Here is a 14,505-nt window from a genome sequence, read left to right as displayed (position 1 = left end):
ACATCATCCCCTTCCTCTAAGAAGCACCAATTACCTCATTGACCAAGCATATCACATTTATTCCAGCCACCCAAAGGAGACAGGAAAGTAAAATATTTAACCCATGACTGAGATCAGTGAGATCACTTCATTGAAGTTTGCAGGCCAGAAGGAATCCTAAATAATACAGCAAGGTGTTGCCCAGGTATTGCTTCAAATATGTGAAGGATCAAGATTCAAACATAGATACAGTAGTTACTATCGGAAAAGTAATCAGGAAATATTGTGCAAACATTCAGAGCAGCAGCTTTTGCTGTTCATCCTTCTATCTCTAACTGGGACAGAGATACAGAACAGATAACAGAACAGAGTTGAAAGGGACCTTGGAGATCTTCTAGTCCAACTCTCTGCTCAAACAGGAGACCTTATATCATTCCAGACAAGTGGTTGTCCAGTCTCTTCTTAAAAGCATGCAGTGATGGAACACCCACAACTTCTAAAGGCCTCCATTGGTTTATTTTTCTCACTATCAGAAAATTTCTCCTTAGTTCTAGATTGTTTATCTCCTTGATTAGTTTCCATCCATTGTTTCTTGTTTTGCGTTCTGTTTTGGAAAATAGATTAACCTCTTCTTTGTGGCAGCCCCTTAAATATTGGAACACTGCTATCATGTCACCCATACTCCTTCTTTTCATTAAACTAGACAAACCCAATTCCTGCAACTGTTCTTCATGTTTTAGCCTCCAGCCCCTAATCATCTTTGTTGTTCTTTTCTGCACTCTTTCCAAGGTCTCTACATCTCTACAAGCGTGGTCTTGCTAAGGGCTTTATAAAGAAGTATTAATACTTCATGTGATCTGAGCATTGCCCTTTGACACAGGAGACTGGGTTTTAAATCCCAGCTGGTACCTACCTTACCTGTAGGTAAAAGTTTTTTGGGCAAAGACCATCTAATGCTTCATCTGTCTACCTCAGATATGAGAGTGACATGAACTAAAAGAGCCATGCTGGCTTAGACATCACTTGGATTAAAACAGGATATGTGCTGGAAGTTGCGGAAGCAGGACAATCTAACAGTAAGTGACTACTGGAACAAACCACATATGGATAGGACTAGAAAACCTGGATTTGATAGAATGCTACTACAACGGCAGAGGTAATGAGAGGTGAAACTTATGAGGGAGCTGTGGACAAACAGAAGACCTGCATCCACATAGTGAAGAGGAAGCTGCTATTACACTTGATATAGATCAGTAGTGGCGAACCTATGGCACGGGTGCCAGAGGTGGCACTCAGAGCCCTCTCTGTGGGCACACGAGCCATCGCCCCAGTCCTAGGTCTTCAGCTGGATTTTATAAACCCTTTTCGCTTTAGGCCTCCGCCGCTGTGTGCAAAAAAAAACAGGTTCAATCAGTCAATTTCAACTTCTCGCAGGAAAAAAAAAGATCTTGCAAAGTTGGAATTGATTGAACTTTTTAGTCCCACCAGTCTGCCATTACCACTGCAACCATGCCCACCCAATGGGCCATGCCCACCCAATGGGCCACACCTACCCAGCACTCAACGATGTATAAGTGGGTTTTGGGTTGCAGTTTGGGCACTCAGTCTCTAAAAGATTCACCATCACTGAGATAGATCAACTAGACATTACATCTTGGACTCAAAAGAAAAACTGGATATGCAGCCAACATCTGATGCTGGAACATCATTGCCACCCCCTCCATTTACAAAGCATAGCAACTGCTATGAGACATAAAATCATAAATTAGCTACACTCTTGAGACCAATTACCAAAGTTTAGTGGAGACACACCATCAGACAGTAAACTAGAAGATTCTAATAGAGCCCTCACAATAATCCCTACTACAGCTCAAACCAATAAACTGGTGGTATACAATACAGCCACTATAATTCTGGAGATGTTTGCTACATGATCAGAACAGCAGTACATACCCCAAATGGAAAATCAATTGGAGGCTAAGATCAAAGATATTCAGAGAGAAGTTAATCAACATGGAATTACAGAAGGGTATAGAGATTAAGGATGAGACTTGGCTACTAAAAAAATACAAGGGCCTGACTCTATCTGAAGCTCGCAGACATGTCAAACTCGCGACGTCATGTGACGTCACACGACATATCAGATTTCTCCCCCATTGCCAGCAATGGGGTGGGGGCGGTTTCCAAGTGACACAGCCGGCAGTTTGACACCCCTGCCCTAGAGACTGCTAAACAAAGGCTTACCACACTGGCTAAGGAGATACATTAGAGAAGCCTTGTTCTCCAAAGAGCCACCAAGATATATTCCCAACTGCAGTGTAACAACACAATAACAACAGACTCACCAACAACAGAAAATTGAATAGTATTGAAAGAATATATGGGTGAAAGAAAAAAACATAACACCAATGCAAAGTGACTGCAGAATCTAAGAACAGACCATAGTAATTTCTCAGAACAAGAACCAATCATTATCAAACAGTAGTAGCAGACATCTAACAGTGGATCAAGAACATAAAGAGCTGGATAGCATCTGACCTGGAGATGATCCATATATACTGGCTAAGAAACTCACAACATTACATGAACGCCTAGTAGCATAGATGAACCGGCAGTTAACAGCAGGCTCCCATCCAGACCGGCTATCACAAGGAAGGACAGTGCTGATCATGAAAGGCAAGGGAGCAGATCAGCCAATTACCAGCCAATAACTTTTCTTCTAACAAATATGAAAAGTCCTATCAGGAATCATAGCCACCAAACTAGGGATCACTTAAGCCACCTGTGCTCCTTTACATGTACCCCAGTACATGAGCACAGCTCAGAAAGATATTGAAAACAATACCAGAAGCTCAAAACACCAGTTGCTCATAGACAGAGCAGTTGCCCAAAACTAAGTCTAGACAGACTAATGTGAGCATAGCCTGGACTAACTATAGGAAAGCCTACAATTCATGGACCTGTGAAAGTCTAGCACTATACAAAGTCAACAGAGCACTCATTGGGACTGTGGAAGATAACACTGGAAATCAACTCAAGACAATTCACATAAGTGACCATCATGTGTGGCATATACCAAGGTGATGTATTGTCCTTGCTACTGTTCTGCACAGGTGTGACTCCCTCTCAGTCAGATAATCATGAGGACTGGATACAGATACAAGTTCAAGAATGTAACTACCATCAACCACCTCCTCTATTGACATGCTCAGCCACATTTACAGTAAGGATACCGGGAGAACATTCAGACTAGAGAACTGTAGCCAGATAACAGTAAAGAGAAGGGAAGTAGTTAAGACTGATGGAGTGAAACTACCAGTGGGCCACATAGCAGACATAGGACCAGCTACAAAGCCTAGGGACTTACTTTGGCTGGCTTCACGCAAAGAGCTTCTTGCAGCAAAGGGCTAGGCTAGACCACGCACATCTTGTCAGGAGCAAGAGCAGGAAGACAACAAGGTAAGCAGGGGGAGGGCAGAGCACCGGCTGGCACGGGCAACTGCACTTGGACTGGACTGGGGCAGCTGCAACTTCCTGGGACATGGCAAGGTGCCCCCCAGAGCCATACAGTTCTGGAGCTGCTTGCTGCCCTGCAAAGCAGGGTACAGGGCAGCCAAAAGGGCAGGAATGAGGGGGGGAGATGGGGGATTGAAGGCAGCCCCTTACCTTACTGAGGCTCAGAGTTGGGAGGCACCAAGCCTGGAATGACATGGATTGGAGAATGGATCTTGGCTAATGACAGTAGAATTTGCTTAATGACAGCAACCAGGAATGCCATTGCCCAGTGATACAGTCATGGAATGTCTCACTTTATGACCTCTTTGCTTAGCAACAGAAATTCCGCTCCCAATTCCAATTGTAAGTTGAAGGCTACCTGCATTATTTTTCATGTGAAAAGCCATCTTAAGATTAGCTTAATAGTAGATAATTCTTTTCAGCAAATTGGCAGTTAACACTTAATTGGATTAAGCTATACCCTTTGCAACTTTTATTGTTCTGTCCTTATTGCCAACTTGTCAATACTGTAGTTTAGATTCCATTTATTTTCCCTTTCTGAAAATTGTAACACTATAACCACTGCTTTTCTGTAAGGATGACAATGATGAAGCAGGACATCTGTGTTCTTAGCAGTTAGTGCACGAATCAAAACCAATTTTAGTACAAACCAAATAACTAAGGACAACCAAGTCAGTCTATCTAGAACAGGGGTGTCAAACTGCCAGCCCCATACGTCGCAACACATCACGTGACATTGCGAGTTTGACACCCCTGATCTAGAAATACTGTAAACTGAGGAAGAATGTGTTTTCTTTTACTTCTAGAATCTAGTTCAAGGCTATTTTTATAAAGTATCTTTGGTGCTATCAATTACTATAAAGTATAGTAGGGCTGCATTCATTTAAAATATGATGCAGAAGTGCTTCAAAATTTAAATGAGCACAAGCTCTCTGCTATTCATTAAAATATCATTCCACTTTTAGCACATTTGCTGCCCTAAATGTAACCTCTGTAATAACACAATTCTCATTCAGATTAATTACTTATTTTCCAAAAGAAATACATCCTTCCCTCAATGTTGCAAAATTTTATCTTATACTTTGTAAAATTTGGCAAAGATTAATCAGCTGATGCCAAAGTATGTATTACCTTATTGTTCTACCATTTATTCCATGTGCTTTGCTGTTTTTGTTAGTTTGTCAATGACCATAATATCTATCTACATTAAAACACTGTAAACCCACTTTTTCAGGCTTCCAAATAAACTTGAAAGAGTATAAGTAAGTTAAGTAATTGAGTCATTACAGATAATGCTATTTTTATTACATTTTTTTCATATTCTGACAGAAGCCAGAAAAAAATAATCTCCTTTAATGAATAGCAGAATGGTGCTTGCATTTGCATGGGATTTCTCAATAGTTTTCAAAGTGTGTATAGCTTTAGTACAGAATGTACTGCTCTTTACATTACTTCATGTAATTTTCTTGTAAATTAATACAAATCTCTAGAACTTAGATACATCAATTTAATATTATGAATAGGAAAGAATGTTTTCTGCAAGCCAAATATTGCTTTTATCCTCAGAGGGCAATTAAGTTAAGCATGGAAGTATACAATCTTCATTAACTAAAAATGCAGGTTCATACTCATCTATCTTCAGTGGGTGGCAGATGCTATCGTTATAACTTACCCATTCATCAAAATGTACTGTAACTATTGATGTTCTAAAGGAATCAACTTAGACATAATGTATCTAGGTTTATTAAGCTGAAATATACATACATCTTGTGCCAGTACTCTGGACTCAAGAGAACCTTTTGCAACTTCCTTAGGGGCAGCAATTGAAGATATTTTGAATTGATTAACCATAATTTCATAATATATCGAACATGGTGATCAGATTCAAGAAAAAACAGGATGAGAAAACAACTTCACAGTTTCAGGTTTCAACAAATCGGACTGCAAAGGTAATTAAAGCAACATATTTGTTCTGCTCTGGCAAGTAATAAAAACATATTGCCTAAGCCCAGAGAGGCTTTTAAATTTTAATATAATACTCCCTATCTTATCTATACCATTAACTGGAGCATCTTTAAAATTAAGAGTGGAGAAAAGAGCTTGTTGCTGGTTCAACTTAACTAGAGAAAAGTGACCTTCATATATTCCAAATGACCAGCTTAAACATGAAGGCAAAAGGTGTAGTGATAATTGCTCACAATCATGACAGAATTAAAAGTGCAAACCTCATTTTCTAATCACTTTTGAAAATCACCATTAACTACTTGTAAACCATTAGCCACCTTTAGAACAATTATTTTAAAATAGAAGTGAGGCTGTCTTCAGAGTTTAATGAAAGAAAAGTTTAATCATAAGCTTAAGAATTTAAAGAATCTGAAATAAACAACAAAAAGCTATATAAGATTTTGATCTTAAAAAATTATAAATGGAATAAGGGTCCAAATTTTAAAATTAATTATAATTTTGAAATTAATTTTGAAATTAATTATAAAATGCAAACAACTTGTCATGGGAAATAGATCCTGTTTTGGTTTTTACAAGAAACATAAATAATTTCATGATTTCAAAAACTGAGCACTAGAGGGGACAAAGATTTTAGATGGAGAAAGAATATACAGGCCTGCAAAATGGAACAAAACATTTTGACAATAAAAACACTGAAGGAGTCTTTTGAAGAACAGAATTCAAACATAGGAACTACCGATACAATATCAACAATGTCAGTAATGAAGTTTGTTTCTATGGACAGATTATATCTATATCTTTAGTATATCTGACAAGGTAGAGATTGTACCAAAAATGGATTTACACCTGGCAGGCCAAGAGACTGACTTAGAAAAGGATGTTTCATAGATCTACAAAAGGAACCAACAACACAAATGACAAACCAAGAGAGTGACCTGATGTAATGGCATATAGGAAAGCCTTGGAAGAAATGCTGCCTAAGGGAACAATCAAAAAGGAAAAGGCATAGCTCACAACTGCATAATGGGCAGAGAAAGAGAGTGCCAAGGAATCCTCTCAGAATGTAAACAGGATATTTGTACTTGGAAATTTGCAAGATTCTGTTAAAGTTTCTATATTAATTATTACAATAAAATATTATTAGTTCATTTGGTTGTGTTTCCTGTCTGGTCTGCCTGGGAAGGCTGACACCTGGATTTGTTTTATAGATAAGAGATGAGATATGAGATGAAGAAATAAATCTTTATAACTTTAGAGAACAAAAGATATTAAATTTATTTATACTTGTTGTGATGAAGGTTGGAAGTACCTTCTTTATATTTTTCTTAATTATATTCTTACTTTTTTCTTACTTTTTCCTTGCATTTTTTATTTCTCTCTATTCTCTTCATTTATATTAGATTTTACTTTTATAATCAAAATTCTTAAATATACAAACACACATACTTCCACATTTTTTGTTAAATGAAATGAACCAGGAAAGTATTGCAGACAAGATAACGTATTTTCCAACATTTTTTCCTACAAGCATATCTATTAGATTAAAAAATAGCATGCTTATAGATTAAAGTCTTTAGAAACTAGGGCTGCATCCAACTGTTGTCCTCCAGATCTCTGACAGTGAAATTGGGAGAAAGGATTTGATGGTCATTTACATTTCCAAATTATTTCTATTCCTACATTTCCAAACTATTCCTCATCTTTTCAGAGCAGAATAGGCAGAGAAAGAAAATTACTGCCCATCATCTCTCTTGCTGAGAGACAGCCTCAACCAGTTCTTTTAGTATTAAGATTCCAACAGAGTCAATGTTATTGTAAAAGTGTTGGACTTGGACCAGATTCAAATTCATCCTCAGCTTTGGAAGCTCACTTTGGGCCAATCATTTTCTGTCAGCTCATAGGGGGCTTGTTAGAAAAACTGAGGCAGGAATGGTATATATGCCTCCTTGAGTTCTTGGACAAGAGGAGGAAGCAACTACAAACAAAAATATATTCATTTTGGGAGAGTTCAGGTGCTTTACACATAACAAAATATATAATAATAATTAAATTTAGATTTATAAAGTCAGTCTCTAATGTAAAGTCATCGGTCTCTAATGTTGAATAAAACTGAGTGTGATGCTTTTCAATTTTTGTTATAATTTGTATTAAATAAATAACTGAACTACATAAATTCAGTAATATCCCCATTAGGTCTGGTAATTTACATTTTTCTCTTGAAATAAGCTGAATTGTTTTAATCACTATTTGATACATTTTTAAAAAGAGAAACTGATATATTTATAAACAAATTAAGTTCAGAGTTTATTATCTCACTGATAATATTGCTCATTGATTTTTGTCAGTCTTTCATCCTATTGCATTTAAAAACTTGGGCATTTAAAAACTTTCCAATTCCATTTGCTAAGATTATGTTACAAGCCTGCTTATAACTGGGTTTGAATGTATATGAAAGGCAGGTTAAATATTTGCATACTGCCACATCTGTTGACATCTTTAAGTATTATTATTTTAGAACTGACTTGGCTCTTTGTTCAAAAACCTGACTACATTCCAGATATAACAAGATTTTGCTAATATTATATCACCACATGTCAAATTAGCGAAGACAAGAGGGCACTGTACCACTATCCAAAGCTTTTATATTCCTGGACTCTCAGACATGTTCCAGAAAAGAGGCATTTGTCTTCTCTTTTGTGGATTTTTCCTGTATTGCAGTCCTTGAATGGTAGTGTTGAGTTTGTAGACCAGATTTGTGACTTACCTTGAAAGAGAAGAATTGCTGCTACAGTAGAGAAAATGGGATAAAACTGCAATATTTCAAAGATCAAGCCTATGACAACAGAGGGATGCTTCTTCTGGACAACCCTAGGCAACCTTCAGGCCAAGACAGAAACCCATCAGCATATCGTAATTCTTCAGGGAAACACTGCATTTCAACACATACAGGCACTGTATTTCCCAGAAATATATCGCATCCCACACAAATTGAAGGCGACAGAGTTACCTGTGTCTGTGCTGGTCGTGGCCCTGCCCATGGATCAAGAAGCCACCCGCGTTTTTCCCACCGTCGCTGGTATCCACGTGAGGAATCAAGACATCTTCCAAGCCCAGGTCGAACCGTTTGTGTTTCGAGGAGTCCGGCAAAAAGAAGAACGCCCCGAAACACAACGTGATGAAGGCACTGAGAATCAGCAGCAGGATGAACTTCTCGGACAGTCTCAACGTAGCCCTGTGATGAGGGAAGGAGGACGACGGACCCAAGTTGCGAGGCGGGATCCGGCGGCCAGAAAGAGGCAGCAGAGCCGGGGTTGTCATCGCGCCGGGAAGGCGGGAGGGGCGGCGGTGGCGGCAGAGAAGATGACAGTGCTGGCTCACACCCGGGAACGGCTACCGGTCCTCACCAAGGCAGCCTGGCCCCGCGCGGGGAAGCCGGCATCACAGCGGCTTCCGCCAGGCCGGCAGACCCCCAACTCCCAGAGGCCCGGGATCGATCCGGCCCGGCCGCGCTCATCCGGAGCCAGCAGAGGCGGCGCAGGAGGCAGCGGATGAAGACACTGGCTGGGAACCGGACTTCAGAGAGGCCCAGAGGTGGCGGTGGGAAGGCAAGAGACTCATTCAATCACCGCCACCGCATGCCTGGTCCGGGAACCTCTTCGGTCTCATCCCCTTCTACCGAGCAGGATGCGGGCCCGGGGGGGGGGAGGAAACCAGTAAGCGCGGCGGGGAGTAGCGGGACCGAATTCGGCAGTAGCGCCGGAGCCTCCTCCCTCCGGCCAGGCAGCGGCGACAGACACACTCTTCCACACCGCGGCTAAATCCTCGGCCGGGCGACGACTCGCTGTGACATCCTGCGCGAGAGTCAACCCGCCTTTGCGGCTGCGCGCGACCGGAAAACGGAAGATGCTTTGTCGCTCACGCCCACGTCTGTGGAGTTACAATGTAGAACTCGGCGGAGGATTCTCTCGCTCTCGCGCGCCCTCCTTAGGTGAAAAGGAGAGCTGCCGTCGTCAGCGGCGGAGGGCGAGCTAGCCGAAGCTCGGGCGGGACGTCGCACGCTTTGAAATATGCTTTCATGTAACCATGAAAAAGTCTTAGCTTATTTCTAGACTCAAGCGTGATAAGTTTGTTCATAATTGCATAGGCAAGTCTATCATTTCCAGTGTTTCAAATCTATAGTTCGAAATGCCTACTACGTAACCATTTCTCCATTACAGCTGTTCTCTAAAGGTTTTTTTTTCCCTTTCGTTTTTTCCTATTTTTGTTTCTTTTCCTCCTGGAAGAGAACGAGAGCTTATAAGCGAAAGCAATAGATCAGCGCTTTTCAAACCTGGGTAAATTACTCAAAATTGAGTAAAAAGGTGTTTTTCCTCCCTCTGGGTAAGAATACATGAACCATTATTCATTCAATCATAATAGGAATATTTCAACACGGTTAGGACTTTCTGATAAAGGGTTCTCAGTAATGAAGAAAAAGGTTTAGGAAGCCCTGCTATAGATAAACCCAGGAATGTATTTTAGCTTTTTTAGACATTAGCCTGCCCCACCAGCAACGTGATTACAAGCAGATCAGAGGCATGTAAAAATTCTGCGGGCAGCTGCTACATTCTAGATTAAGGCTGTAAAAAGTTTGTGGCAATTTGAGGTGTGTTTTGTGGGAAGCAGTTTTTGCTGAAAATCCAAACCAGTTTCAGCCCACCTTTTTCAGCTTGGAATCAAGCCCAAAAATATCAGCACTTCAGGGTGTTGTAGAATTATTCAGCCCTCAAATTATGGAAAATTAAAATAATGGTTGGTATTGACGTCCCAATTTGCAGTAATGGCTATTTTTTATTTTGGAATTAAAAATTAAATTTAAAAGGTCTAATCAGGAAAAAAAAACTGGGAGTGAACTCTTTATTGGCTATTCTTGGCTATTTTGTTGCAGGGAGCGTATCCAACTGCCAGTAAAGAAACATACACACATTCTCTGCTCGTTGTTAAAAATGCAATTTTCATATCAACTTGAGAGGCTTTTAAAAATAGGCTGTCCAATATAAACTCAGATGTGTACTAAAATTATAAGGTTTACTCCCCCCCATCTTATTTCTATGTTCCAAATTCAGGATTACATTGAATTCTATGATTCAAAATCAGTATTACAAAATAGACAATAGCGTATTTATCTTAGTTCCATTCAAACTTCAAGACAGAAATAAGACTTTTCCATTAAAAATAATTGAATGTGTAAGGAGTTCCCACTTCCTAATCTCCACTTATGCCAAATAAGCACTTTTAATATGGAACTAAGTTTATATCTCAACGTAAGCTTTAGACTTAGTTTAAATCTAAGGGTGACAGAATCCTAAGACCCCCCTAATAGAGCACGGACTTGGCATTTAGTTTGTGGGTGTTTCATTCCTAAAATAGTCTTAACTCTCTCTCTGGTGCTAATTTTCTAATCCAGGGGGCAATAATATACCCTAAGTAAATCACCTCCTTTTTAAGGTACTGTAGCTTTAAGAGTGAGCTTTGTGTCCTCTTTCACACAAGCATTCCAATAGATGATAGGTATCTGCCTTACAACTTCCCTCAGATTCAAAAACCAATAATAAATCATCCACATAGTGGATTAAAGTAGAATTTAAAGCAAGGTCTTCTTTTAAGATTTGGGAAAATAGGGTGGGGGACTTGGCGTAGCCTTGTGACAGCCGAATCCAGGTGTATTGTTGTTTGTCCTATGTGAAAGCAAAGAGGTATTGTGATGCAGGGTCCACAAGGATACTGAAGAAGGCTGCGCAAAGATCCACTACTGCAGGGCTTTTCAACCTTTTCACCCATTGTACCACTTTTAGGATATGGCAATATCCAAGTACCATCAGTCGCCTAGCAAGGTGTCAAAAACTTGATGACCCCCCCCCCGAAAAAAGGAAAAAATTGATGAAGTACAGGTAGTCCTCGATTTACAATACTTCACTTAGTGATTGTTCGAAGTTACAATGGCACTGAAAAAAGTGCCCCCCCAAGCCACAGCCGAGCAAGACACCTGCCTGCCCCCCCCCCAGGCACACTCTTCCTCCTGTCCGAGGTTTTCATTGTTGTGAGCATTTCTGTTGAGGATTGGCAGTGGAGGTGGGGTGGGGGGTGTTTGGTTTCTATTCCCCCGTCTGCTGGGTGATTGCAGGAGGTTTTGGTCATTTCGCATGACCCTGGGACACTGTGACCGTCATAAATATGAATCAGTTGCCAAGCATCTGAATGTAAATCACAAGACCCTGGAGAGGCTGCAACATTCTTTGACCAAGTGACAAAATTAGTGGACCAGAGGAATGCTGTGGATATAATTTACTTGGATTTCACTAAGGCATTTGACAAAGTAGACCACAACCTACTACTTGAGAAGATAAAAAAATGCAGGTTAGACAGCATCACCACCAGATGGATCTGTAGCTGACTGACTGGCCGTATTCAGCCTGTGGTCCTCAATGGAACCGCATCTACATGGAGGGAAGTGTGTAGTGGGGTGCCCCAGGGCTCTGTTCTGGGCCCAGTGCTCTTCAACATCTTCATCAACAATCTGGACGAGGGAATAGATGGAGAACTCATCAAATTTGCAGACAACACCAAGCTGGCAGGAATAGCCAACACTCCAGAAGACAGGCTTAGGATACAGGAGGATCTGGACAGACTTGAACACTGGGCACTATTTAACAAAATGAAATTCAATGGTGAAAAAAGTAAGGTTCTACATTTAGGCAAGAAAAACCAAATGTACAGGTATAGTATATGGAGTACCTTGCTCAATAGTAGTAACTGTGAGAGGGATCTCGGAGTCCTAGTGGACAATCATTTAAATATGAGCCAGCAGTGTGCTGCAGCTACCAAAAAAGCCAACACAGTGCTAGGCTGCATTAACAGAGGGATAGAATCAAGATCACGTGACGTGTTAATACCACTTTACAATGCCTTGGTAAGGCCACACTTGGAATACTGCATCCAGTTTTGGTCACCACGATGTAAAAAAGATGTTGAGACTCTAGAAAGAGTACAGAGAAGAACAACAAAGATGATTAGGGGACTAGAGGCTAAAACATATAAGGAACGGTTGCTGGAATTGGGTATGTCTAGTTTAACAAAGAGAAGGACGAGGGGAGACATGATAGCAGTGTTCCAATATCTCAGGGGCTTCCTCAAAGAAGAGGGAGTCAAGCTATTTTCCAAAGCGCCTGAAGGCAGGACAAGGAGCAATGGGTGGAAACTAACCAAAGAGAGAAGCAACCTAGAACTAAGGAGAAACTTCCTGACAAAACAATTAATCAGTGGAACAACCTGCCTCCAGAAGCGGTGAACGCGCCAACACTGGAAGTTTTTAAGAAGAAACTGGACAGCCATTTGTCCGAAATGGTATAGGGTTTCCTGCCTGAGCAGGGGGTTGAACTAGATGACCTCCAAGGTCCCTTCCAACTTTATTATTATTATTATTATCGATCATCGCACAGTCAGCCAGATGTTCAGACTGGATTTGGCATTTTGTCTACCAATCGAGTCCTTACCCAGGACCTGGGATAGGCAGATATGGATGTTTCATGGTATTACAGATATCTTCACAGGATGGAAGCAGTTCCTAATAAGGCCGCCTTTTGCAATTGACTAATAGCGAATTTGTCAATGCCAATGGTGTTCAAGTGGTGCTCCAGTTGTTTTGGGATTGCACCCAAGGAGCCTATGACTATTGGTACTACCCTTGCTTGCTTTTGCCACAGTCTTTCTATTTCTATTTGTAGGTCTTTGTATTTTGTTATCTTCTCCAGTTCTTTCTCTTCTATTCTGCTATCTCCAGGCACTGCCACGTCCACTATCCAGACTTTTTTGTCTTTCTTATCGACAATTGTTAAGTCTGGGGTGTTATGTTGCAGGTGCTTGTCTGTTTGAATTCTGAAGTCCCAGAGCAGTTTAATTTTATCATTTTCTATGACTTTCTCTATTTTATGATCCCACCAGTTTTTGCTTACAGGCAAATGATATTTTTTGCAGATCTTCCAATGCACCATTGTTGCTACTTTGTCATGCCGCTGCTTGTAATCAGTCTGTGCAATCTTCTTGCAACAGCTTACCAAGTGGTCCACTGTTTCTTCAGCTTCTTTGCATAGGCGGCACTTACTGTCTGTTGCTGTCTTCTCAATTTTGACTTTGTATGCATTTGTCCTTAAGGCTTGGTCTTGTGCAGCCAGAATTAGTCCCTCGGTCTCTTTCTTCAATTTTCCTGCTCTTAGCCATTGCCAGGTTTTATTATTATCTGCTTTCCCAGCTATTTTTTTCATGTATTGGCCATGTAGTGCTTTGTCTTCCCATGCCTCTATTCTGTTCTTCATTTGGTCTTTCTTGTAGGCCAGTTTGGTCTCTCCAGTAGTTAGTAAGCCTTCCTGATATACTAATTTCAGTGCATCTTCATCATTGTTCTTCAGATATTCTTCCAAAGCCATTTTTTCTTCTTCAACCATCTGATGTACTTGTAGCATTCCACGCCCACCTATTTGCCTTGGTAGATAAAGTCTATCAATGTCACTGCGTGGATGAAGGGCGTGATTCATTGTCATTATTTTTCTGGTCTGCCTATCCATTGCTTTTAGTTCTGCTTGAGTCCAGTCCACTATTCCAGCTGTGTACCTAATGACTGGGATTGCCCAGGTGTTGATTGCCTTTATGGTATTTCCTCCATTGAGTTTGGATTTTAAGATCTTCTTCACTCTCTTGATGTATTCACCTCTAATCTTTTTCTTGACTTCAGTGTGCTTGATGTTGTCAGCTTGAAGGATACCCAAGTATTTGTAGTATTCTTCCTCATCCAGACTCTTAATGTTATTTTCGTGGGGCATCTTGATTCCTTCAGTTTTCACTATTTTTCCTTGTTTGATAGTAAGTGTGGCACATTTGTCCAAGCCAAACTCCATTACAATATCTTGGCTATATATACGGACAGTGTTGAGCAGCGATTCTATTTCAGATGATGTTTTTCCATACAGCTTCAGATCATCCATGTAAAGGAGGTGGGATAGTCTAGCAGAT

General features: G+C 40.6%; 1 protein-coding gene across 3 annotated transcripts in view; it reads right to left on the bottom strand.

Annotated features, from left to right (window-relative positions):
• Window positions 1-14,505, bottom strand: part of MAN1A2 (mannosidase alpha class 1A member 2) — a 98,016-nt gene that overhangs the window by 74,121 nt on the left and 9,390 nt on the right. For 2 of the 3 annotated variants that reach the window (XM_039338802.1, XM_039338803.1), the window contains exon 2: window positions 8,468-9,736. In XM_039338802.1, the coding sequence (XP_039194736.1) occupies window positions 8,468-8,778 (311 nt within the window). In that variant the 5' untranslated portion in view covers window positions 8,779-9,736. Of the gene's footprint in view, window positions 1-8,467; window positions 9,737-14,505 lie in introns of those variants that run through there. The other variant, XM_039338804.1, reaches the window with a different exon arrangement.

Source organism: Crotalus tigris, unplaced genomic scaffold (assembly GCF_016545835.1).
Source record: "Crotalus tigris isolate CLP2741 ecotype Arizona unplaced genomic scaffold, ASM1654583v1 scf7180000017716.2861928, whole genome shotgun sequence".
Classification (NCBI taxonomy): Eukaryota; Metazoa; Chordata; class Lepidosauria; order Squamata; family Viperidae; genus Crotalus; species Crotalus tigris.
Note: the sequence above shows the minus strand (reverse complement) of the source record. Positions and strands in the feature narration are given on the sequence as shown.